This window comes from Moschus berezovskii, chromosome 4, assembly GCF_049115385.1.
Source record: "Moschus berezovskii isolate FMDL1 chromosome 4, NW_MosBer_1.0, whole genome shotgun sequence".
NCBI lineage: Eukaryota > Metazoa > Chordata > Mammalia > Artiodactyla > Moschidae > Moschus > Moschus berezovskii.
In genome coordinates this window covers 15,585,082-15,611,334 of record NC_142463.1, presented here as the reverse complement: position 1 = coordinate 15,611,334, position 26,253 = coordinate 15,585,082, and the positions used below count along the sequence as shown (strand labels likewise).

Genomic DNA, 26,253 nt, shown 5'->3' with positions numbered 1-26,253 from the left:
CAAGTTACTAAAGTTTAAGTTGCCTAATAAGTTAAATAAAGATAATAATATAGGCTTCATAGGCAAGATTTCACAGTCCATTGTTTTGACTGCCAGTATATACTACTTATACACTCTTGTAAGTTAATGACAGTGATTGTCCATACCGCCTTTGCATGGAGTATGGCATCACTTTCATAGCAGATGCTCAATAAACATTGCAGTAATCTTGCTTAAAGGAATTATCATTAGAGGGCACTCATTTGTCAACTACTTCCTTTCTCCATTCTTGGTCTTAACAGTTTCTGTCTGCCTTTTAGTGACATTATTGATAATTACAATGGCCAAGGAAATAAGATTAGGTATACACATATGTAGGAGAAGGCAATGGCAAGCCACTCCAGTACTATTGCCTAGAAAATCCCATGGATGGAGGAGCCTGGTAGGCTGCAGTCCGTGGGGTCGCTAAGGGTCGGACACGACTGAGCGACTTCACTTTGACTTTTCACTTTCACACATTAGAGAAGGAGATGGCAACCCACTTCAGTGTTCTTGCCTGGAGAATCCCAGGGACGGGGGAGCCTAGTGGGCTTCCGTCTATGGGGTCACACAGAGTCGGACACGACTGAAGTGACTTAGCAGCAGCAGCAGCATACACATATGTGCACATATCACAAGTTTATCAAGGAGAAGAGGCCAGTTATGTACATCTTTATGTGCTACTACCCTAACTTAAATGTGCTTCTTCCTTTAGAGTGAACCTCATCATTATCTTTTCCATATGTAGAGTCATGGTACCTACCCCTTTGTCTGTTGGCAGAATACTTTTGTGTTAGAGCTGGAAAGTTCCGTAAATGTCACATGCAGTCTTCTCAAGCTGCCCCGCCAGCATCTTTTCTCCTTCCTGTGGACTTAAGCCACATGGAGCTACCCACAGGTCCTCATATAACCACATTTTTTCAGTTCCATGCCTTTCTACATACTGTCTTCTCTGTCTGAATATTCTATTCGCCCTCCACCCTTGCCCTTTTCTAATGTAAGAACCATCAATTCTTCAAATATTTGTTAAGGGAGTTCCCTGGTGGCCTAGTGTTAGGATTTCAGGCTTTCACTGCAATGGTCCTGGTTCCGTCCCTGGCTGGGAAACTGAGATCCCGCAAGTCATGTGGCATAACAGAAAAAGATTAGTTAAAATACCACTTTGAAATCTTACCTGACAAGTCTCTCTTACCCATCTCCTTTGCTTCCTTGCCTTCCTTTGCAGAATTAGTCACTCCCTCCTCCAGGTTCTTATAACCCCATGTGTATTATATTTTGGCATCACACTCATGAATCTTTGTGTACTTTTTTATTTCAACATAATTTCAGCTTTACAGAAAAACTGCAACAGTGGTACAAATAATTCCCTTATAACTGTTACCAAGATTCTCCAAATATTAACATTTTATCATATTTGCATTATATAATACATATTTTTTCTGAACCATTTGGCAATGACTTTCATGCATAATGTCCCTTTACTATCAAAGACCTTTATGTATGTTTTCTAAAAACAAGGGCAAATGTCTCCATAGACATAAGTGCATCTGTTAAAATTAGAAATTATTACCAGTGTAGTATTAAGAGCTAATCGACAGACCTTCTACAGTTATTAAAATGAGAAAATTAGTGTCAGTACAGTACCAATGGCTAATCAGTTATCTTTACTCATATTTTGTCAGTTGTCCCAAAAGAAAATTCTGGATCATGAGTTATACTTGTCATGTCTCTTTCGTCTCCATTAATCTAAAACAGTTCTTTCATCATTATTCCTTGTCTTACATGACCTTAATATTTCTTTATAAATATTTGTCCATTTATTTTATAGAATGGGTCTCAATTTGGGTTTGTCTAATGTTACCTCATGATTAGATTCAGGTTATGCTTTTTTGACAGCAGGGCTCTACAAGTGACAGTCTTCTGAAGGCATTGTATTTGGGGATACACGATATCATTTGTCCTAAATGCAGATAGTAATTTGGATTACTTGGTTCAGGCAGTATCTACCACATTTCTTCACTTCATTCCTTTGTAATTAGGTAATTAGTTAATAGTCTTATAGATAAATATGTTGAGGCAATAAATATCCTGTTTCTCCTCAAACTTTCACCTAATAGTTTTAGCATCCACTGATGAGTATGCTTGAATCAGTTTTTGTTCAAATGGCTATTTTCTGATTCCCTCATTTCTTCCACATGTGTTAATTTAGATTCTACTGTAATCAACAGTTTTTCCTTCTCTTCTGTTTTTTTTAATTTAGTTATATCAGTATGGACTCTTGAGTCTTACTTCAGTTCAGTCTCTCAGTCGTGTCCAGTTCTTTGCAACCCCATGAATCAAAGCACGCCAGGCCTCCCTGTCCATCACCAACTCCCGGAGTTCACTCAAACTCATGTCCACAGAGTCGGTGATGCCATCCAGCCATCTCATTCTCTGTCGTCCCCTTCTCCTCCTGCCCCCAATCCTTCCCAGCATCAGAGTATTTTCCAGTGAGTCAACTCGTCGCATGAGGTGACCAAAGTATTGGAGTTTCAGCTTTAGCATCAGTCCTTCCAATGAACACCCAGGATTGATCTCCTTTAGAATGGACTGGTTGGATCTCCTTGCGGTACAAGGGACTCTCAAGAGTCTTCTCCAGCACCACAGTTCAAAGGCATCAATTCTTCGGTGATCAGCCTTCTTCACAGTCCAACTCTCACATCCATTCATGACCACTGGAAAAACCATAGCCTTGACCAGACGGACCTTGGTTGGCAAAGTTATTTAGTAATAATTTCTTATTATCAGGACTTCCCTGGTGGCTAAGACAGTAAAGCGGCTGCTTACAACGCAGGTTCGATCCCTGGGTTGGGAAGATCCTCTGGAGAAGGAAATGGCAACCCACTCCAGTACTTTTGCTGGAAGATCCCATGGATGGAGGAGCCTGGTGGGCTACAGTCCATGGGGTTGCAAAGAGTCAGACACAACTGAGCGACTTCACTTTCACTTTTCTTATTATCATTATGTTTTAATGTTCAAATTGCCCTAGATGTAGCAAGTAGAAGCCTCTTGAAGTTGTCTCATATGTCCTTTTGACATGGCCCCATTATTTCCTGACCAGTGTGTTCCAGGCTCATCTTCCCTATCCGAGTCCATAGCCACTGAATTATGATCGTTGTGTAAAGATCTACTTCTAACCATCTAGATTGTGCTCCTCTAAGATAGGAATCATGTTGGGGCTTTTTTTCACCTTAGATAATTGGTAAACCTTGGTGCTTCAGTTCAGTCGCTCAGTCATGTCCGACTCTCCGCGACCCCATGAATCACAGCACGCCAGGCCTCCCTGTCCATCACCAACTCCCGGAGTTCACTCAGACTCATGTCCACAGAGTCGGTGATGACATCCAGCCATCTCATTCTCCGTCGTCCCCTTCTCCTCCCGCCCCCAACCTTTCCCAGCATCAGAGTCTTTTCCAGTGAGTCAACTCGTCGCATGAGGTGGCCAAAGTATTGCAGTTTCAGCTTTAGCATCAGTCCTTCCAATGAACACCCAGGATTGATCTCCCTTAGAATGGACTGGTTGGATCTCCTTGCGGTACAAGGGACTCTCAAGAGTCTTCTCCAACGCCACAGTTCAAAAGCATCAATTCTTCGGCGTTCAGCTTTCTTCACAGTCCAACTCTCACATCCATACATGACCACGGGAAAAACCATAGCCTTGACTAGACGGACCTTTGTTAGCAAAGTAATGTCTCTGCTTTTTAATATATTATCAAGGTTGGTCATAACTTTCCTTCCAAGGAGTAAGCGACTTTTAATTTCATGGCTGCAGTCAGCATCTGCAGTGATTTTGGAGCCCAAAAAAATAAAGTCTGACACTGTTTCCACTGTTTTTCCATCTATTTCCCATGAAGTGATGGGACCAGATGCCATGATCTTTGTTTTCTGAATGTTGAGCTTCAAGCCAACCTTTTCACTCTGCTCTTTCACTTTCATCAAGAGGCTTTTGAGTTCCTCTTCACTTTCTGCCATAAGGGTAGTGTCATCTGCATATCTGAGGTTATTGATATTTCTCCCAGCAATCTTGATTGCAGCTTGTGCTTCTTCCAGCCCAGCGTTCCTCATGATGTACTCTGCATATAAGTTAAATAAACAAGGTGACAATATACAGCCTTGACGCACTCCTATTTGGAACCAGTCTGTTGTTCCATGTCCAGTTCTGACTGTTGCCTCCTGACCTGCATACAGGTTTCTCAAGAGGCAGGTCAGGTGGTCTGGTATTCCCATCTCTTTCAGAATGTTCCACAGTTTATTGTGATCCACACAGTCAAAGGCTTTGGCATAGTCAATGAAGCAGAAATAGATGCTCTTCTGGAACTCTCTTGCTTTCTCCATGATCCAGCGGATGTTGGCAATTTGATCTCTGGTGCCTCTGCCTTTTCTAAAACCTGCTTGAACATCTGGGAGTTCACGGTTCACATATTACTGAAGCTTGGCTTGGAGAATTTTGAGCATGACTTTACTGGCGTGTGAGATGAGTGCAATTGTGCGGTAGTTTGAGCATTCTTTGGCATTGCCTTTCTTTGGGATTGGAATGAAGACTGACCTTTTCCAGTCCTGTGGCCACTGCTGAGTTTTCCAAATTTTCTGGCATATTGAGTGCAGCACTTTCACAGCATAAATTTTCAGTGAAAAAATTAGCTGAAATTTATTGATACAGTCAAATTAATATAATTTAAGTTGCCACTTCCTGGGCTCTGGAAAGAAGAGATTGCTTCCTTCCTCCTCAGCTACCTGACATAATGTGTGCAGAGAAGATCCCAAAGGCTAGAATCATGCCTTGGTCTGCCACTCTTAACTTCTGTGAGGCTTGCTTTCCTCATTTGTCAAAGGAGAAGATAATGTCAGCCTTCACAAGATTATGAAGGCCATGTGAAATCACAACTGTACAAGAATTTTGTCAAATATTGTTGATTAAGGGAGTAATTCTGTCAACCTTAGTGGCATCAAAATATATTGGAGAATATTCCAATCTTTTATCTTTCTCTGAAGTAGGACAGGCATTAAATTATTTAATTATTTGCATGTGGAAAATAAGAAGAAATTGTGTTTAAATGACAAATTCAATGTCACACCATAAGGGACAGAACTAGAATTAAATCCCTGATCCCCTGACATCACCTCAATTTTTTTTCCTCTAGGATAATTAACTTAGAATATGGCAGGACAGGGCTTCCTGATGGGGAAAACCTCAAACTCCTGGAATCCCTCAGGATAGCTTAAGAAATTCATTATTAAGACACTTTTAAATTAGTATGAAGCTTAATCTCACTGCTAGCTACTCACATATGAATAGCATGCCCTGATTTTTCAGAACTGTTAAGTATAATTGGTTAGTTTCTTCTGTCTGTGTCTTTCAGGCCAGAGAGAGCAACTTCTTTGCCATTTGGCATCATGAACTTTTATTTCTAGCCTTCAGGGAAAAAAGAACTGCTTTCTGGTATTTATAAAGCCAATTAAAGCCCATTCAGTTCTTCTCTTATATCTGTTTCCTTTCTTACTTTGCAAACATGTTCTGAGTACCAAGTAAGAACTCAGTCAGCCTCTTTTCATGTGATGGTAGGAATTCCAAAGTAAATCTCTTTTCTCCCTGATCAGCTCAGATTCCATGTTTGTTACTAGAAATACATGGGGCAGTCTTATGGTTTATAGTAATCAGTAAGTAATGCTCAAAGTTCTCCAAGCCAGGCTTCATCAGTACATAAACCATGAACTTCCAGATGTTCAAGCTGGTTTTAGAAAAGGCAGAGGCACCAGAGATCAAGTTGCCAACATCCGTTGGATCATCGAAAAAGCAAGAGTTCCAGAAAAGCATCTACTTCTGCTTTATTGACTCTGCTAAAGTCTTTGACTGTGTGGATCACAACAAAGTGTGGAAAATTCTTAAAGAGATGGGAATACCAGAACACCTGATCTGCCTCCTGAGAAATTTGTATGCAGGTCAGGAAGCAACAGTTAGAACTGGACATGGAACAACAAACTGGTTCCAAATAGAGAAAGGAGTTCGTCAAGGCTATATTTATGTCACCCCGCTTATTTAACTTATATGCACAGTTCAGTTCAGTTCGTTTGCTCAGTCGTGTCCGACTCTCCGCGACCCCATGAATCACAGCACGCCAGGCCTCCCTGTCCATCACCAACTCCCGGAGTTCACTCAAACTCACGTCCACAGAGTCGGTGATGCCATGCAGCCATCTCATTCTCTGTCGTCCCCTTCTCCTCCCGCCCCCAACCTTTCCCAGCATCAGAGTCTTTTCCAGTGAGTCAACTCGTCGCATGAGGTGGTCAAAGTATTGCAGTTTCAGCTTTAGCATCAGTCCTTCCAGTGAACACCCAGGATTGATCTCCCTTAGAATGGACTGGTTGGATCTCCTTGCGGTACAAGGGACTCTCAAGAGTCTTCTCCAGCACCACAGTTCAAAAGCATCAATTCTTTGGCGATCAGCTTTCTTCACAGTCCAACTCTCACATCCATACATGACCACGGGAAAAACCATAGCCTTGACTAGACGGACCTTTGTTGGCAAAGGAATGTCTCTGCTTTTTAATATACTATCAAGGTTGGTCATAACTTTCCTTCCAAGGAGTAAGTGTCTTTTAATTTCATGGCTGCAGTCAGCATCTGCAGTGATTTTGGAGCCCAAAAAAATAAAGTCTGACACTGTTTCCACTGTTTTTCCATCTATTTCCCATGAAGTGATGGGACCAGATGCCATGATCTTTGTTTTCTGAATGTTGAGCTTCAAGCCAACCTTTTCACTCTCCTCTTTCACTTTCATCAAGGGGCTTTTTAGTTCCTCCTCACTTTCTGCCATAAGGGTAATATCATCTGCATATCTGAGGTTATTGATATTTCTCCCAGCAATCTTGATTCCAGCACAGTACATCATGTGAAATGCCAGGGTGGATGAAGCACAAGCTGAAATCAAGATTGCTGGGAAAAATGTCAATAACCTCAGATAGGCAGATGACACCACACTTATGGCAGAAAGTGAAGAACTAAAGAGCCTCTTGATGAAAGTGAAAGAGGAGAGTGGAAAGGTTGGCTTAAAGCTCAACATTCAGAAAACAAAGATCATGGCATCTGGTCCCATCCCTTCATGGTGAATAGATGGGGAAACAACGAAAACAGTGAGAGACTTTATTTTGGGGGCTCCAAAATCACTGCAGATGGTGACTACAGCCATGAAATTAAAAGACGCTTGCTCCTTGGAAGAAAAGCTATGACCAACCTAGACAGCATATTAAAAAGCAGAGACATTACTTTGCCAACAAAGGTCTGTTTAGTCAAAGTTACGGTTTTTCCGGTAGTCATGTATGGATGTGAAGAATTGGACTATAAAGAAAGCTGAGTGCCAAAGAATTGATGTTTTTGAACTGTGGTGTTGGAGAAGACTCTTGAGAGTCCCTTGGACAGCCAGGAGATCCAACCAGGCCATCCTAAAGGAAATCAGTCCTGAATATGCATTGGAAGGACTGATGCTAAAGCTGAGACTCCAATACTTTGGCCACCTGATGCGAAGGACTGACTCATTTGAAAAGATTGAAGGCAGGAGGAGAAGGGGACAACAGAGGATGAAATGGATGGCATCACCAACTCAATGGGCATGAGTTTGAGTAAACTCTAAGAGTTGGTGGTAGACAGGAAAGCCTGGCGTGCTATATAGTCCATGGGGACACAAAGAGTCAGACACAACTGAATGACTGAACTGAACTGAATCAGTGTGAACATTCGCCATGTTCAGTTACTCAAGTTTAGGTGTAGAATATGTAAAGAGTTGGATTGGGTTTCTTTCCAGTGTGTTGGAAAGAGAAGGGAAAGGAAGTGATTATAGATCACTCAAAACTTTCGGTATCGGGAAGCTTTTACATCCTTAACCTGAAGGCTTTTTAGTTATGGGAATTATCCATGTTAGTACATTAGAAATTAAAGCATAAGAATGTTTTAAAACATAAGGATATACTGACACACATGCCATTAGCTGTCAAAGTGATGGTATCACTCTTATAGCATCTGGAACACTCTACTGTGAGAGGATAAGAATGAAAAAGACAAATAATGTTTTAGCATCATGAAAATAATTTTGACTTTACAGACCTTCAGAAGAATTTTAAGAACCCCCCAGATGCTTCCAGACTGAACTTGGAAAACTGCTAACCGTATAACATTTTAAAAATCCATTCACCAGTAAGAGACATTTGGGTCATTTCAAGTTTTCAAAAGTCATTACAAATAATACCGCTGTAACCATTCTTTTACACATATCTCAGTGTACATGTTCAAGAATTTCTCTGGCATTTATACCTTAGATTGAAATTGCTGAATCCTAGTGTAGGTGCATCTTCAGACAGATAATGCCTGCAATGTCCCTAGGGGAGTCGTCTTGAAAAATGCTACTGTGAACATTCTATTACATATCTTTGGTGATCGTACCACTCATTTCTCTTGGTTATATATTGAAGTGTGAAGTTGTCGGGTGATAGAGTATAAAGCTAAACAATCTTTCAAAATGATTTACAGTCTCACAACATACAGACATTCTACTTGCCTCATGTTCCTCAACAATGATAGGTAGTATCAGTCTTTTTAATTTTAGCAGTTGGTGGAGATTTAGTATCTTTAGTTTTAACTTGCATTTTCCTGATAACTAATAATATTCAACAGCTTTTCATATCCTATTGATATTTATATGTTCATTTTTGTGACATGGCTTTTCAAGTCTTCAGTCAGTTCAGTCACTCAGTCATGTCCAACTCTTTGCAACCCCATGGACTGCAGCACACCTGTGTTACCATTTTTCAAGTCTTACCCATTTTTAAAATTGGATTATGAAACTTTTGTTATAGATTTTTAGGATTTTTTAAAAATATATTCTGGATATTACTTTCCAGTAATATCCAGACATATGTGTTTTATATATCCTTTTCCACTTCCTGGATTTGTTTTTCACTTTTTGAAAAAGAAATGTTTTCTGTTGGTGAGGAGAAATTTTTTTGTTTTAAGGAAGTCATATGTATCAACCTTTTATATTAAAATTGTGTGTTCTGTTTAATAAATCTTTACTTGTCCCAGAGTTTTGAAGATATTCCCTTCTGTGTTCTTCTGAAAATCTGATGTTTTAACTTTCACATTAATTTTTGTATCTGGAATGAAGTATATGGTTATATATGGATATCTGTTTGACTCCCTGCAATTTTATTGAAGAGTCCATGGTCCCCTTCCCACCCCAGAATTACAGGGGTTCCTTTATTATAAATCAGATGACTGTATCTGATCTGATCATGAGCTGTGTAGTGTGTACAGTTAACTGGTTCTTATGTAACATCATTTATTTTTGGATCTTTACAAATATATTGTTCCACATTGAACAATGTTCCCTCTCACTGTGTCTCTTCACCACCCCTGGCAGCAGCTCCCCAAGGGCCCATAGTGACTGACACTGATTAATCACAGGACACCCAGGAGCCAGAGGAGGCAGTCCTGGGAACACCTGGCCCAGAGGGCCAGGCAACCACCATACTGAGAACTGGCACATCCCCAGTCTTGTGTCTATTTTAGTAAGTTGTGTTTTTTCAAGGAAATCTCCAATTTTATATAAATTTCCTAATTTATTTGTATAAAGTTATTTATAATATCCTGTTACTATCTTCTTAATGTCTGAAAGATCTATGATGAAATCTCCTCTTTTATTCTTGATACTTGTAGATTGTAGTGTGGGGGTTGTATTTCTTAATCAGGCTTGTTAAAGGATTATGTTTTCAAAGGATCAGCCTTTAACTTTGCTGATATCTCTACTGTATGTCCATTTTCTGTTTCTGTTTTCATTGACTTATCTGCTCATCTCTATTGTGTTCTTAATTCTACTTTCTTTGAGTTTAGTTTGCTCTTCTTTTCTTAGCTTTCTGAAATAGAAGCTTAAATCTTTGATACGTAACCTTTCTTTTCTTTTAATATAAACATTTATAGCTGTAAACTTCCCTTTGAGCGCTGATTTAGTTAAATCTCACATTTGTATATCTCATATTTTCATGAATTTTAAGTTCTAAAAATTTTTTTACTTACATTTTATTTCTTTGATATGAGTTATTTACAAGTATGTGTGTGCTACATGTGTGCTAAGTCACTTCAGTCATGTCTGACTCTGTGCGACCTTATGGACTGTAGCCCACCAGGCTTCTCTGTTCTTGGGATTCTCCAGGCAGGAATACTGGAGTGGGTTGCCATGCCCTTCTCCAGGGGATCTTCCTGACCCTGGGATCAAACCTGTGTGTCTTATATCTCCTGCGTTGGCAGGTGGGTTCTTTACCACTAGCTTATATGCCACTTAATTTCTTAACACTGGGTCTTTTAATTAATTTTTTGTTATTGATTTCTATTTAAATTCCACGTGGTTAGAGAACATATTCTTTATTATTTCAGTTCTTTGTACTTTATTGAGAATTGGTTTTTCACCCAGTACATTACATAAACATTTGAAAAGAATGTGTATTCTATACTTTTTGGGCATAATGTCCTGTATGTGTCAATTAGGTTGGTTGGTTAACCTGTTATTTGATTATTTATGTTAATTAGTGGGCTTCCTATGTAGTTCAGCTGGTAAAGAATCCACCTGCAATGCAGGAGACCACAGTTCAATTCCTGGGTCAGGAAGATCCCCTGGAGAAGGGATCCTGGAGACACTCCAGGATTCTTGGGCTTCCCTGGTGGCTCAAACAGTATAGAATCCACCTGCAATGCGGGAGACCTGGGGTTGGGATCTCTGGGTTGGGAAGATCCCCTGGAGGAGGACATGGCACCCCACTCCAGTATTCTTGCCTAGAGAATCCTGAAGGACAGAGGAACCTGGTGGGCTACAGTCCATGGGGTTGCAAAGAGGCAAACACAACTGAGCGACTAAGCACACACACACGTTAATTAGTTATTTATGTTACTAGTTAGCTGATTGTATTATTCAATATTTTCTATCCTTAGTTATATTTTCACATTCTTTTTTTTTAATACTTTAGTTAGTTATTTGACTGTGCAGGGTCTTAGTTGCCGTACATGGGATCTTTAGTTGCAGCATGCAAGATCTTTTGTTCTATCATGCAAACTCTTAGTTGTAACATGCAAACTCTTAGGTTGTGGCATGTAGGATCTAGTTCCCTGTTGCTGCTGCTGCTAAGTCACTTCATTTGTGTCCGACTCTGTGCGACCCCATAGACGGCAGCCTACCAGGCTCCTCCGTCCCTGGGATCAGGGATCAAACCCAGGCCCCAAGCATTGGGAGCACGGAGTCTTAACCACACCCCTCAAGGCCATCACAGAGCACTGAGCTGCAGCTTCCCACTTCCTCACATTCTTGACTTACCAGTAACTGAGAAATGTGTCAGAAATCTCCAACTCATAACTGTTTCTCCTTTTAGTTCTTTAAATCTTGCTTTTATATTTTATATTATTCAGTTCAGCTCAGTTCAGTTCAGCCGCTCAGTCGTGTCCGACACTGCGACCCCATGAATCACAGCATGCCAGGCCTCCCTGTCCATCACCAACTCCCAGAGTTCACTCAAACTCATGTCCATCGAGTCGGTGATGCCATCCAGCCATCTCATTCTCTGTCGTCCCCTTCTCCTCCCTCCCCCAATCCCTCCCAGCATCAGAGTCTTTTCCAGTGAGTCAACTCATCGCATGAGGTGGCCAAAGTATTGGAGTTTCAGCTTTAGCATCAGTCCTTCCAATGAACACCCAGGATTGATCTCCTATAAATGTAAGGTTATTATAGCTTCCTTTTGAATTGACTAACTTTTGCTATAATTATCATTTATAAGTAATTTTAGTTTGTTTCATTTCCACTTTAACTGGAGTTTTTTTAAATTAAATATAGTTGATGTATAATATGTTTATTCCAGGTGTGCTACATGGTGATTTGACATTTGCATATATTTTGAAATGATCACCATGATGAATCTAGTAACCATCTGTCCCCCTACAAAGCTATTAAAACATTATTGACTATATTTCTTATGCTGTATATTACATCCCCAAGGACTTGTTTTATTACTGGGGTTTTGTGCCTCTTAATCCCCTTCACCTGTTTTATGACTCCTCCACTGCCCTCCTCTTTCTCAATCACTAGTTTGTCTTGTTGTATCTAAGATTCTGTTTTTGTTTTTTTGTTTGTTTTGTTTTTTAGATTCCACATGTGAGATCATACAGTATTTGTCTTTGTCTGATTTACTTCATTTAGCATACCTTCTAGATTTATCCATGTTGTCACGAATGGAAAGATTTCTTTTTTCATAGCTGAGTAAATACTCCTTTGTATATGTATACTGCATTTATTTTAGCCATTCATCTATCAGTGGACATTTAGGTTGTTTCTGTATCTTGGCTATTGTAAACAGTAATACTGTGAACATTGGTGTGCACATGCCTTTTCTTTTCTTTTTCTTATATGCCTTTTCAAATTAAGTGTTTTTGTTTCTTTGCGTAAATACCCAGAAGTTAATTTGCTGGATCACATGGCAGTTCTGTTTTTAATTTTTATAAGAATGCTGTTTCCCATAGTGACTGCACCGATTTACATTCCCACCAACAGTAAATGAGGTTTCTCTTTTCTCCATATCCTTGCCAACACCTGTTATTTGTTCTTTTTTGGGTAATGGCCATTCTGACAAATGTGAAGTGGTATCTCATTGTGGTTTTTGATTTGCATTGCACTGATGATTAGTAATGTTGAGCATCTTTTCATGTGTCTGTATGTCTTCTTTGGAAAAATGTCTATTCAGGTCCTCTGCCCATTGTTAATTAGGTTTTTTATTTATATTGAGTTGTATATTTGTGTATTTTGGATGTTAACCCCTTATTGGATATATCATTTGCAAATATCTTCTCCCATTCAGTAGACTGCCTTTTCGTTTTGGTGATATGAATTGACTATTGTATCTTGATGAATTATCCCTTTTTAGTCTAGTTATACTTCCTGCATTAAGACTGTCTTGTCTGATATTAACTTAGCCACTTGAACCTTCTTTGGTTAATGTTCACAGGGTATGTATTTTTCCATCTGTTTGTTTTTGTCTTCCTCTATCATTATATTTTAAGTTTTCTTATATTTCAGTGCCATCTTATAAATAGATATAATTGGGTTCTTGGAGGTTTTGGGGTCTAGTATGTTTATTTTCTCATAGTTTATTCAAACCACTTATATTTAATGTGATTATTGGGTTAAAGTCTGTCATTTTGTGTTTTGCTTTTTGTTTTCTCTCTGAGTTCTTACTCATTTCTTTGTTCCTCCTTTCTTGCCTTCTTTGGGATTAATCGAGCATGTTTTATTATTCCATTTCTCTCTCCTTAGCTTTTTTAGTGATGCATTCTTGTTAGAATTTTTTAACTAGCTAGAATTGTATATTTTGAACTTACTAAAGTTCATCTTAAGTAAGCACTCTGGCCCCTCCCAAATAATGCAAAGTTCTTAAGTAATTTTGGCTCCATTTACCCCACTACTACCATCCTGTGTGCTATTGCTTTTATATAATTTACTAATACAGTTGACCCTTAAATAGCGTGTAGATTAGGGGCAGTGAAATCTGCATATAACTTCACAGTAAGCCCTCCATATCCATGGTTGTACATCCATGGATTTAAGCAAACCATGAATCCTGCAGTACTGTAGTACATGTTTATTTTAAAATTTTGCATGCAAATGGATATGCACAATTAAAACCTATGTTGTTTAAGCATCAACTGTACATGTACTATAAACCTTGCTGCTGCTGCTGCTAAGTCACTACAGTCGTGTCCGACTCTGTGTGACCCCATAGACGGAAGCCCACCAGGCTCCCCCGTCCCTGGGATTCTCCAGGCAAGAACACTGGAGTGGGCTGCCATTTCCTTCTCCAATGTGTGAAAGTGAAGTCGCTCAGTCGTGTCCGACCCTTAGCGACCCCACGGACTGCAGCCTACCAGGCTCCTCCATACATGGAATTTTCTAGGCAAGAGTACTACAAGCCATTTAAAAAAAAATCTTTTTCTAAATAGTCAATATTGTCTTGTATCTGTCCACATATTTACCCCTTCTAATGCTCTTCCTTCCTACAGTTGTATTTTTCCATCTGGGATTACTCTTCTTTATCCTGAAGAACTTCCTTTTCATTTCCTGTAGTTTAGGTCTGTTAGTGACATTCTGTCAGCTTTGATGTTTCTAAAAATGTTATTTTACCTTTTTTTAAAATTTTAATTGCATGCAAGAGTCTTTAAATTCTGTTGTGCTTTACAGTTTTCAAAAGTGTCACACAGATGGTTAGAAGAAATCATTTCTTATGACCCCATAGTAACCCTCTTTTTTCCTCTGTCCCTCTATTGCCCCTCCTCGGTTCCCTCTTTCTACTGTAAGTCACTAGTTTGTTCTCTGCATCTGGGAATCTGCTTCTTTTTTGTTGTTTTATTCACTAGTTTGTTGTATTTTTTAGATTCCACATATAAGAGATATCTAATACAGTATTTTTCTTTCTCTGTCTGACTTATTTCACTTAGCATAATATCCTCCAAATCTCTGCATGTTGCTACAAATGGCAAAAGAGAATTCATTCTTTTTTATGGCTGAGTGGTATTCCTGTGTGTATGTGTGTGACATCTTCTTTATTCATTCATCTGTTGATGAACACTTAGGTTGCTTTTATACTTTTTCACCTTCATTTTTGAAGGATATTTTCACTAGATATAGAACTCTGGGTTGACAGTTTACATATTTTAGCCCTTTAAAACTGTCATTTAACACTATTGCTTCTTGCTTCCATAGTTTCTGTGACAAAGTCAATTGCTTCTGTAAAAATAATCCTTTTTTCTTTAACTGCTTTTAAAAATGTATCTTTTTCTTTCATTTCGCTTTATTTTATGTATTTTATTTTCAGCAGTTTCACAGTGATGTGGTTTGGTGTAGTTTGGAGGGTTTTTTTGTATTTTTGCTGCTTGTGGATTGCTGAGCTCTTCTTTCATTAGTCTTCAAGTATAGTTTTACCTCATTCTCTCTGTCCTCTCTCACAGGGATTATAGTTACTCATATTTTGTATCTGTTGACTGTGTCCACATGTCCCTAATGTTCTAATCTGTTTATCTGGTGTTTTTTTCTGTATTTTTCCTTCATTTTGCATGTTTTCTGTTGATTTTTCTTCAGATTTTTAAATTCTTCTGCTAGATCTTGTTTACCCTTAAATCCGTCTAATGAATTCTTAATTTTTAATATTGTGTTTTTATTCTAGTATGTTCATTTAATTTGTTATGAAGGTTGCAGTTTTCTGTGAGTATTATCTTTTCTTACATTTTTTTTCATCTTTTCCTCTACTTTTTAAAACCATATTACTTATGGTTAGTTTAAAGTCTATTTCATTATCTGGATCATACATGAGTTTTCTATTGTCTATATTTTTTCTTGATTATCAATCACATTGTTCTGACTCTTTTTATATTTCTCTCTTACACACACACACTGGATATTTTATATAAAAGAACTGTTGAGACTCCAGCTGATATTTCTATCAGAAAGAATTCTTTCTTTCCTCTTTCCTTTATGCTAATAGGATAAGGGTCTGATCCTCTCAGTCTAATCATGGATTGAACTAGTTCAGATATGAATTTTATCTATGGTTTATATCCATATTCTGAGGCCCTGGACCCTCGACTGAGAGCCTAATGGGTCTTCATCTTCATAGTTGTGAAAAACCACAGTTGTCATGCCTGTGAGAGTTTTGGGACTTGGTTCTTTGACCTTTGAGTCCTTACAATTTCAAAATAAGGCATTTCTCTTGAAGAAGAGATCGGCTGTGTTAGAAGTAGACCTCATCCTTCGGTGGGACCTTGTCTGCTGAAATCACAAAATTATGGGAATTTTCACTCTGCCTTTTTAGAAGCTCTCAGCCTAGCTTTGCAGCCCCAACATGCAGGCTCAGAACTCAGCAGATATCCTATGGGAAAAATAGGCCATATTCATGGAACTCCTCAAATTCCAGTCTCATAGCAGCCTCATCAGTTTCTCTTTCCTCCAGTGGAGTTCCTCTGCATAGGCCAAGACTGACCGTTTGTTCATGCCCAAATTTGGCAAATGTGCTCAGGAAAGAAAACAGTGTCAGCTACTTAAAAAACCCTCCTCATCCAGGTCTGGAATTCCAGTTCATCTAATCCTCATAATTTCTGTAACAATGCAATGTCTTTTAAAATAATTTATCTGATTTTTTCTAGTTGCTGGATCAGCAGCACTACATTGTCATATCTGTTACATACTACATGGAAGCACAAGAAATACTGTCTTCTACCTACCCACTGTAATTACTTTATTAACTTGTCTCCTAAGTTCTACTCTTGTCCCCTCCCCTCCCAGAGCAGCCGGAGTGTTCCCTTTTAAGTCTGCCCTGTCACTCACTTGCTCAAAACTCTCCAATGGCTTCCCTTCAGACTTAAGATAAATTTAGGTTCATCTTCAGGGTCTACAAAATCCCACACAGTCTTATTGCTACTTCTTCTCTACCTAATCTCCCACCACTCTCCCCTTTGCTCACTCAATTCCAGCTGTACTGATCTTTCCATTTCTCAAACACAGTAACATGTTCCCATCTCAGAATCTTTGCACTTGTTATATACCATCTACTGGATGGCTCTTCCCTCAGCTCTTCATAAGACTTTGCCTTTATTTCATTTGGGAGCTCTGTGCAAATGTCACCTTCACAAAGAGGACTTTCTTCACCTCTGTGTCTCCTTAACTTGCTTTAGTTTTAATCATGGCATTTACCTAATATTATAGTGTGTATTTTTTTGCCTATTTTCTGTCTCCCCGACTAGGTGGTAAGCTCCATAAGAGTGGAAACTATGTTTTGTTCAGTATTTTACCCCAAGACTTAAAATAATGCATAGCCTGTAGTGAGTGCTTAACAACTTTGTGGAATGAATTAGATACTGCTTACTTTGAAGGATTCTCAATTAAGGAGATGAATGATTGGAGTAAATTGAAAGTACTCTACAGAATGTTTTAGAGCAGGTGGAGCACTGATGGAGTTGTCAGACAGGGCCTCAGTAAGGTGGTGATTCTGGAGCTGAGAGTCGAAAACAGAGTACTGATGTATTCAGATCAGAAAGAATAGAGAACTCAACGTATCTGAACAAACTGGTGTTCAGAAAACAGTGGAGCTACGACATGGGGGTGGGTGATAGGCAATGACATCAGACATACCTGGGAAGCGAGGCAGGGGCAAAATCACAAAAGTCTTTGGATATCAGAATAAAGAATTTGGACTTTACCTTAAAGTCCAAATTTTTAAGGTAAGGAAAGATGCTATTAAATGTATATATTTGTATGTATTTCGGTAGTCCTCACTGCAGTAATCATGCTAAAACTTTAAGTCGACTGATACAGAAAATCCCTGATTTAGTTGTCAGAACCTGGTTTCCACACATAAGTCCTTATCCCAACTCACTCTGTAACCTAGGGAGGGCATCACTTCCTCTTCTGAGCCTCAGATCTTCATTCTTAGCAGGAAAAGACTGTAAGCTTCTAAGAGCCATTCCATCTCTGAGCCTGTGGTTGTTTATATGCTTTAACTAGATTCTTTGGGAAGAAACGTGTGATATTTTTTCTACGTTAGCCAGAAATAATTAAAACTTCCAATTCTGGCCAATCTAAATTCAGTTCTCCTCTGAGATTTTCTAACTTTTAGGTCAGATGCCAAGAGACTAGCTTCCTGGGATAAAACTATCCAAGCAGAAGTAGCAAATCTTTTTTTCCCTCTGGCTGGGATGGGGATGCAGGTGGGAGGAGGGAGTGTTAGAATGAGTCTTTTTCTTGCAGTTGTGATTCCAAAGAATCCCTACCCTGCATCCGATGTGAACACTGAGAAGCCCAGCATCCACAGCAGCACCAAAACTGTCTTGGAGCATCAACCAGGGCAGAGGGGGCGTAAACCAGGAAAGAAGCGGGGCCGGACACCCAAGCCCCTCATTCCCCATCCCATCTCTACCCCATCCAAGTCAGCTGAGCCTTTGAAATTCCCAAAGAAGAGGGGTCCCAAACCTGGCAGTAAGGTAGGTAAAAATGTGGGTTTGCCAGCAAGGGATAAATGGTTGTAAAGGAATAACTCATCCATATCCATTCGTCTTAGAAAGGAATGTGTCTGACTCTATTCTCCACCTTGTGTGTGCTTTTAAGGAGAATCTCCTATATTGTCATCCCTACTTCAGCTACTTAGCTAGGAGTTGGTAATGTTAGAGATAAGATGGTATGGATAAGAAACAAATTTTTACTTTGAAAGTTATATTCACGGGAATTCTGGTCTGATATCTTCAATAGATGAAAGGCTCTGCTCCTAATTGTTACTAACCTACACAAAGTGGATGCCCACGTATGTGAACAGAAGGAGAAAACTGACACTGTAAATGTATTTATTTCTCTGTCCCTATACCTTCTTTTAAAAAAAAAGAAATTATTGAATATTTACTAAGGATCAGGCTCTGTACTTGACACCATTACATATCATATGATCTTCACAAAACTCTAGGAGATAAGTAGTGTTAATGTTAAATTGTCAAGTAAATTGAGACTTAGAGATGTGAAATGACTTCCCTACAGTCACACAGCCAATCAATGGCAAAGGCTACAGAGATGGATCTCCAGATCTTCTAGTTCTAAGATCACTACTGCTCCATCACATATTCACTCTCTCACATTTCCCGAGGAAGGTAACACTTAACCTCTGATGTTGGAAAAAATCACTGGGTCAAGCTTCACTGAGCACTGTACCAAAAGTACCACCTTTTAGTCATGACCAGGTCTCCATGTGTATCTTCCCTCAGAAAACCATTGATACGAAACTTTCTCAGCTGCTTCTCTAAGGCTTCCTTTGGTATCATCTTCTTCAATCACTTCCTAAGTCTCAGAGAATTTCTCTGCACCTCCCTCCCAAACTAGACTACCTGAGTTCCAGTGTGAAAATGATACCCAGTTCTCCTTAGGCATTCCATTCCAATTTCCTAAGTTCTTCTCTAGGTTTGTTTGTTTGGGTGGTTTTGTTTTGTTTCTTAGCTCCAGCTGACCTCAGTCCTTCTAGAATATAAACTCCTGAAGGTCAAGAACCTAGTCGTCTTTTTTTCTCCTGCCCATGCCCTATATCTCAATCTCTTGGTAAATATTCAATATATGCACGATGGATGGATGGATAGATAGATAGATGATTTTAGTGATGATTTCCAATTGAGCATATCCCTTATTTATTGGTTTTGAATTCTTGGTGTCACATCCTGATCCTTCTATGTAATGCAGAATACTCCCGATCTGTTATCATTAACCCTTAACCCAGATCCTGATTCATTTTTGTCTCCATTACTCTCTTCTCATTCTCATGTTATGGAGGAGAGGCTGAAGGCTCTAAAAATTCCAAGGCCAGGGAAGTCATGCTTTTGATGTTGTGAGGGTACCTTGACAGATTAAAAAGGGAGAAAACTTGTCCATGAGGTTCCAAAGACAGAAAGAACCAATAAGCAGAAACTCAAGCAAATAGGCTTTATCTCAACATAAAAGGAACAGTTAAATCTATTTCAAATGCAAGTAGTAATCTCCCATCACTAGAGGTATTTCATCAAATACCCAGGTACTGATATGGATGTTTTTAAGGAGTGGGATGTAAAAGTATTAGGTAGATAGTTGGATTAAGTAACCTTTAAGATCCTTCAAAGCTAAGAACTATCATGCTATGATTGCTCCAGCTCTGCTTTCAGGAAGTTCTAAACATAGTAACCAAAGTCCTTTTTCTTTCCAGTCCTCTTAAAAGCAATAACTTTCATCTAATACTGTATTTTATGGCCTGGCATTTGACTCCCTAATTCCCCTTCCTGTGATTTTGCCTATTCCTGTAAGTGTATAGGCCTCTACTTAACCCATGACCCTTATATTCATTTTTGAAGCAAAGTGATCTTGTGATAAGAGCATAGGCTTTGAAGCCAGAGAAACAGATTTATATCTCATCTCTAGTTGTTACCACTGTGTTGACTTTGAGAAAGCTTTGAGTAAGGCTAGGAGCCCCAGTTTTCTCACCAATAGAATGGATAACATATGAATAGATATAATACATGTAAATGCACCCATCTCAAATAATAATAATGCTTTACATCTTTCTGCTTTTTTTCTCCAATATTTGGGAACCAAAACTCACCAGGTTTGTTTCTTCAGGAACCCCCATGAAATCCTACCAACTCAGTAAAGTTGAACCATTTCCTTTCTTTCCTGACTCATTGCTTATTTAGATTTTTACTTGTGGCAATATCAAAAACAGGAGGAAATGTCCATGTCCTGTGTGTGCTTTGAATGTTCCATAAGAGTTTACATGACTGCTTTGACAGGCAAAGCTTACCTGTATATATGCCTGCTGTCATTGGGCTATCTCTCTGATGCACTCCTAGAAGGCAGTCAGGTTTGTACAGCTCCCAGAGTGGACTCTACATGTGACATTTAGTAAAAATGGATTTCTGGATCTCAGTGAATGTTATGTTTTCCTTGCATTCAGAAAGTGTTTTTAGAAAACTGTTTCTTGGAGGAAAAAACAACCTTCTGCGATCTTTCTCCCCCAGAGATTGCCCAGAACAGCTTAGAGGAGATACTAGATTTTTCTCAAATCATTTTTGTTCAGTTCAGTTCAGTCGCTCAGTCATGTCCGACTCTCCGCGACCCCATGAATCACAGCACGCCAGGCCTCCCTGTCCATCACCAACTCCCGGATATTACTGCTCCCATTATTGGTATTCTATACTGTATGCGTCGTTGAAAGACATTTATGACACTTATCATATGCCAAGTATCATGTCAGAATGGTAAGCAGAATCAGACCCTCAAGGAGCACCAAGCTAATAGGGGACACCAGTATATAAATATATAGCGAAAATACATTGTGACAAATGCAACCATGCGAAGTACAGAAATAGCACAAAAGAGACAGTAACTAGAGGAAATCTAGAAAAACTTCCTGGATAAACAGATATTTATAAGGTTAAAAAAAAAAAGAAAGGTATTCTAGGCAAAACAGATAGTTTATTATTTTAAAGGCAAGGACTAGATAAAACTGCAGGTTTTTAGGGAAGTACTATAGTTAGAGATTTGGAGAAGGCAATGGCAACCCACTCCAGTACTCTTGCCTGGAAAATCCCACGGATGGAGGAACCTGGTAGGCTGCGGTCCATGGGGTCGCACAGAGTCAGACACAACTGAGCGACTTCACTTTCACTTTTCACTTGCATGCCTTGGAGAAGGAAATGGCAGCCCACTCCAGTGTTCTTGCCTGGAGAATCCCAGGGATGGGGGAGCCTGGTGGGCTGCCGTCTATGGGGTCGCACAGAGTCAGATACGACTGGAGCGACTTACCAGCAGCAGCAGCATAGTTAGAGATTACTGGAATACAAGGTTTAAGATAAGAAATGGCAGGTAATAAGCCAAAGAGGTAAGCAGAGGAAAGTAGTTTGTAGAATTAGGGGAAGGGATGTTTCCATTTTTCAACAGAGAAACAGACTGATGTCAAAGTAGACTTAAGTCACAGCATTTTTTTTCCTTTTTTGCTTTTTTTCTGTTTAATAAAAAACCCAGACTTCAGATAATTATACTGATTACATATAAAAGATAGTGAATTAAACTCTGGCTTACAGAAGCCCAGAATCTTATACATAGATTGAGAAAATATTTACTAAGCATCTACTATTTTTGCAGCTTTGAACAAGATGCTATTTGGGGGGGAAAAATATATATATATATATCATATGATATCACTTATATGTGAAATCTGGGATACAAATGAACTTACTTACAAAATAAACACACTGATAGAGAAAACAAACTTACGGCTACCAAAGGGCAAAGTGGGAGAAGAGGTCAGTTAGGAGGCTGGTATTACCAGATACACACTACTGTATATAAAACAGATAAACAACAAGGTCTTACTGTATAGCACAGGAACTGTGTTCAATATATTGTAATAACCTGTAATGGAAAAGAATCTGAAAAAGAATATATATTTGTGTTTGTATATATATCTGGTTCACTTTGCCATATACCAGAAACTAATACAACATTGTAAATCAGCTATACTTCAATTAAAAAAAAAAGAAAGAAAGAGCACAGTACCATCCACAAACATATTCCAGTTTCATGGGTGCATTCAGTGCTAAGAATAGAAGAATGAGAAGACAAGTTACCTATCATGGGTAGCAAACTTTTCCTCATCCATTTTGACAGAGGAAACCTCGGACTTTGCTGAACCTACCACCCACCTCACCAACAACCAGCACCCCTGAACCGGACACCAGCACTGTACCCCAAGATGCTGCCACCATACCCAACTCAGCCATGCAGGCCCCCACAGGTAAGAGCAGATCACAGTATTAGCTGCAACAAGCCCCAAGCCCCAGTGTCTGTACTGTCTCTCATCCTGTACCAATAATTAGACCCCTGCTGGGGCACGCATACTTAGTCATGTCCTAGCTCAACTCCATGGACTGTAAGCCCCCAGTCTCCTCTGTCCATGGAATTTTTCAGGCAAAGATACTGGAGTGTGTTGCCATTTCCTCCTCCAGGGGATCTTCCCAACCCAGGGATCGAAGCCGCATCTGCCTACATCTCTGGCAGATTTTTACCTGCGAAGCCATCAGGGTAGCCCAATTAGCCCCCTATCCATTTATAAATCTAAACAGAATCTTTTAAAAAAAATTTAATTTGATGTTTGAAATAACTTCAGAGACATCTCCATTCTGTCAAAATAATCCAAGAAACTTCAGTAGACATTCTCTGAACTTAGAGCTGGGGATCTAGGGCCTGGGGGTGGGATGGACATGAAGCCAGCAAGGGGAGCTCTCTGACTCAGCTTGTGATTATACCCATCCTTTCCAGTTTGGCATGCTCCCTCCTTAGTGATCCCTTCTGGAACCCTACCAGCATTATGATTATTCTGCCACCACTCAAATATGTATGGCACTGCTCTGATTTTTTAAATTTTTGATGGTGGCAATTTTTGGCACTGTGAAAGTGGTTTTTATTTTAGAGACAAATCAGTGCATGTTTGATTCAAAGCAAAATCTGATAACTGTAGTGAGTGGGTAATCACTTGGGTTGTGCATATCTGTTCCCATTTCATAAACTATATGAAGGTAACTCTAAAAGAGTTACCCCTTTAGAATAGATGTACAGCCTCCCAGTGGGGTAACTATTGATAAAAAGAACAATATTCATTTTTATGTGTAAATTAAGATACATGTGTGAAAACATCATCTTAGGGAAATCTGAGGAATTGAAATGATCCTCGTGGAAGTTAAGGTAGTCTTTTTCTTAGGAGTTGAGTTTGTCTCCACCCTAGAATGTTAGTGCTTGAAGGGAAGCCCAGTCATTTCTTCTCCGAACAACCTTTGGAAAAGAACAGAGCCTGCTGGTAACATTTATGTTCAGCTCTGATCAGGGTACTATCACATGATTTCTCCAAATGTGTCTTATGCATCTAGCCTCAGCTAGTTACTGGTTTTGCTTAGTCCAAAAATGTTACTAGATTAATGAACAAAGCTTAAGAGCTTAGTTCCATGGATGAGGAAGTAAAGATAGATGAACACCTCGGCGAAGATATTAATTCCATTTTCTAACCTATGACATGCCCACTAGATTCCTGTATACCTGCTTGTTTACTCCATATCATTCTAAATATCAGTTAGGTGCCTGGATGTATTTTCAACAAAACCTAGACAATTCGTATCAGTGGAAGCCCCATGACTGTGCCTCACTATTCAATTAAAACGATGTAACTCATCTCTTCTGGTGGTCACTACGCTGAAATCTGTCCCTTGGTCTGAATCTTACAGCTGAGAAAAATGGCAACTTGACTTTGTATCCCTGTTTCTTGCTCTTGGCCAGGCTATAGCAGTTTTCACTGATCACTGTTTCACCATCCTGACTGGACCTTTGCTCTTTCTGTGTGATCTTGCTGTCACTTCCTTTTCTGATCTCAGTTTCCACACCTATACAATGATACAGTTAGTCCAAGTTACCTTTATAGACCCTTCGACTGTTAACAATAAAAGCTATCATAGATTGAAAGCTGTGTGCCATGCTATATCCTTTATTACCAACCTTTCAGTTTTTTTTAACTGCGCAACACTTTTTATTTTCATCAGAATTAAATACATGAGAAAATTTAAAGGAAAAATAGACTACAAGAATTATTACAAAAAAAGAGGAACAGACCCCCTCTATCCCCTGTCATTTACTTTTCACCAAAGGCAGTCACTTTTAATTTAGCTGATTCTTTTATTTACTTTCAAATATGTAAATAGAATGCTTATATTGCTTTTTTTTAACTTGAGATATTTTTGTACCAACACACTTTAACTCTTCCTTTTCTTTTTTTGGCAACCCAGGATTTAACTCTTCTTAATCTCTTTGCCTGTTACCCACCCACACATGCTTCCCTCTCTTAATAAGATGATATTATAATTATGATTAGATTGAAATTCAATAGTGTGTTATTGTAACTTATTTTATGCTAGTCTCAGTTGAGCCATGTAGAGTACTATGATTACTTTTCCTTTGTTGTACAAAACTTTGTTTTAGATTAAATCGTGACCTTTTTTGTTATATGGTTATTTTGCTATGTACTTACGAGCTCAGCCTTATAGTCTCTTACTGCTGTGTACATCTTTCTTCTTTGTGTTCAAGCATGTTCACCTCTCTTTTGTGTTATCCCAGTTTGCTCCTTTCTTTTACCATTTAATCTTTATTTTACCATGTAATCTTCCCTAGATTTTTATCTTCAGTTTTGTGTGAATCGTGTTTATTCTCTTTGAAGCTTCTCTTCATCCCCATTATTCTGAAATTTCACTTAGGATGTGAGTATTTTTACTCACCATGTGGACGTATAGTATGCCTATTCCATCATTTGGTTTCTTGAAACTTTCTTAAATTCATCAATGATTTTCCCTCAGTTTTTCTCTACTTACTCTTCCTGGCATATGTTCAGATGTTGAACCTCCTAAAGTCATCCTTTGTATTCTTGACCCTCTTTCTTCTTATTCCTATTCTCTTTGTCTTTTTGTTCAATTTTCTTCAAGCTTTCCACAATTGTATTTTCTAAACTCTTTATTGAGTTTCTTATTCCTGGCAATTTTTTTTTGTAAAAGTATCATTATTTCTCTAGTGGCATTTTCCAAAGGGTATTTGGTGGAAAACTAGTCCTGCAAAATGCTCTGCATAAAGGGACTTTACATACATTTAGGAATTTGGTCACATATGTTTAGAAAATGCCTACATTCTCCTTACCCACTCTTGGTATTTTCTTCTGCTATGAAGAACTCTTTTGTTTTATGAATTTTTTACTAGACTATTTTTTTTTAGGTTCACAGCAAATTTGAGCAGGAGGTATAGGATGTATTTCCCTTATACATCCTTAACCCCCACACATGTTTCACCTTCTCCATTATCAATGTCCCCCACCAGAGTAGTACGTTTGTTTCAGTGATGAGCATCATTACCACCCCAGGTCCGTAGTTTACATTAGAGATCTTACTTGGTGTTGTACTTTCTATGGATTTTGACAAATATATAATGACATGTATCCACCATTATAGAATCTTACAAAATAATTTAACTGCTCTAAAAATCCTTTGTCCTCTGCCTAATTAGTCATTCTTACCGCCCCACTCATCTGACAGCCACTGACCTTTTTACTGTCTCTATAATTTTACCTTTTCCAGAATGTCACAGAATTTATTTTTTGTTGTTGTTGTTTTCTAATATTTATTAGTGTTCTGTGCTCTTTTTTATTAATTTTTTTTTGCATTTGCCCTTAGGATATTGTTTTTTTTTTAATTTTTGTTTTTATTGGAGGCTAATTATTTTACAATATTATATTGGTTGGTTTTGTCATACATTGACATGAGTCCACCCCGGGTGTACATGTGTTCCCCCTCCTGAACCCCCCTCCCACCTCCCTCCTCCCCTTATCCTCCCTCTGGGTCATCCCCGCATACCAGCCCCAAGCATCCTGTAACATGCATCGACCCTGAACTGGTGATTCGTTTCCATATGATAATATACATCTTTCAATGCCATTCTCCCAAACCATCCCACCCTCACCCTCTCCCACAGAGTCCCAAAGACTGTTCTATACATCTGTGTCTCTTTTGCTGTCTCGTATACAGGGTTATCATTTCCATTT

At 38.9% G+C, this 26,253-nt stretch overlaps 1 protein-coding gene across 8 annotated transcripts in view; it reads left to right on the top strand.

The window, feature by feature from the left end:
- SCMH1 (Scm polycomb group protein homolog 1) overlaps positions 1-26,253 on the top strand; it is a 223,642-nt gene that overhangs the window by 161,919 nt on the left and 35,470 nt on the right. For 7 of the 8 annotated variants that reach the window (XM_055403471.2, XM_055403469.2, XM_088835188.1 and 4 more), the window contains 2 exons: positions 17,874-18,106; positions 22,296-22,422. The exons of the other annotated variant lie outside the window; for it this stretch is intronic. In XM_055403471.2, the coding sequence (XP_055259446.2) occupies positions 17,874-18,106; positions 22,296-22,422 (360 nt within the window). The remainder of the gene's footprint in view (positions 1-17,873; positions 18,107-22,295; positions 22,423-26,253) is intronic. 8 annotated transcript variants of the gene reach the window in all.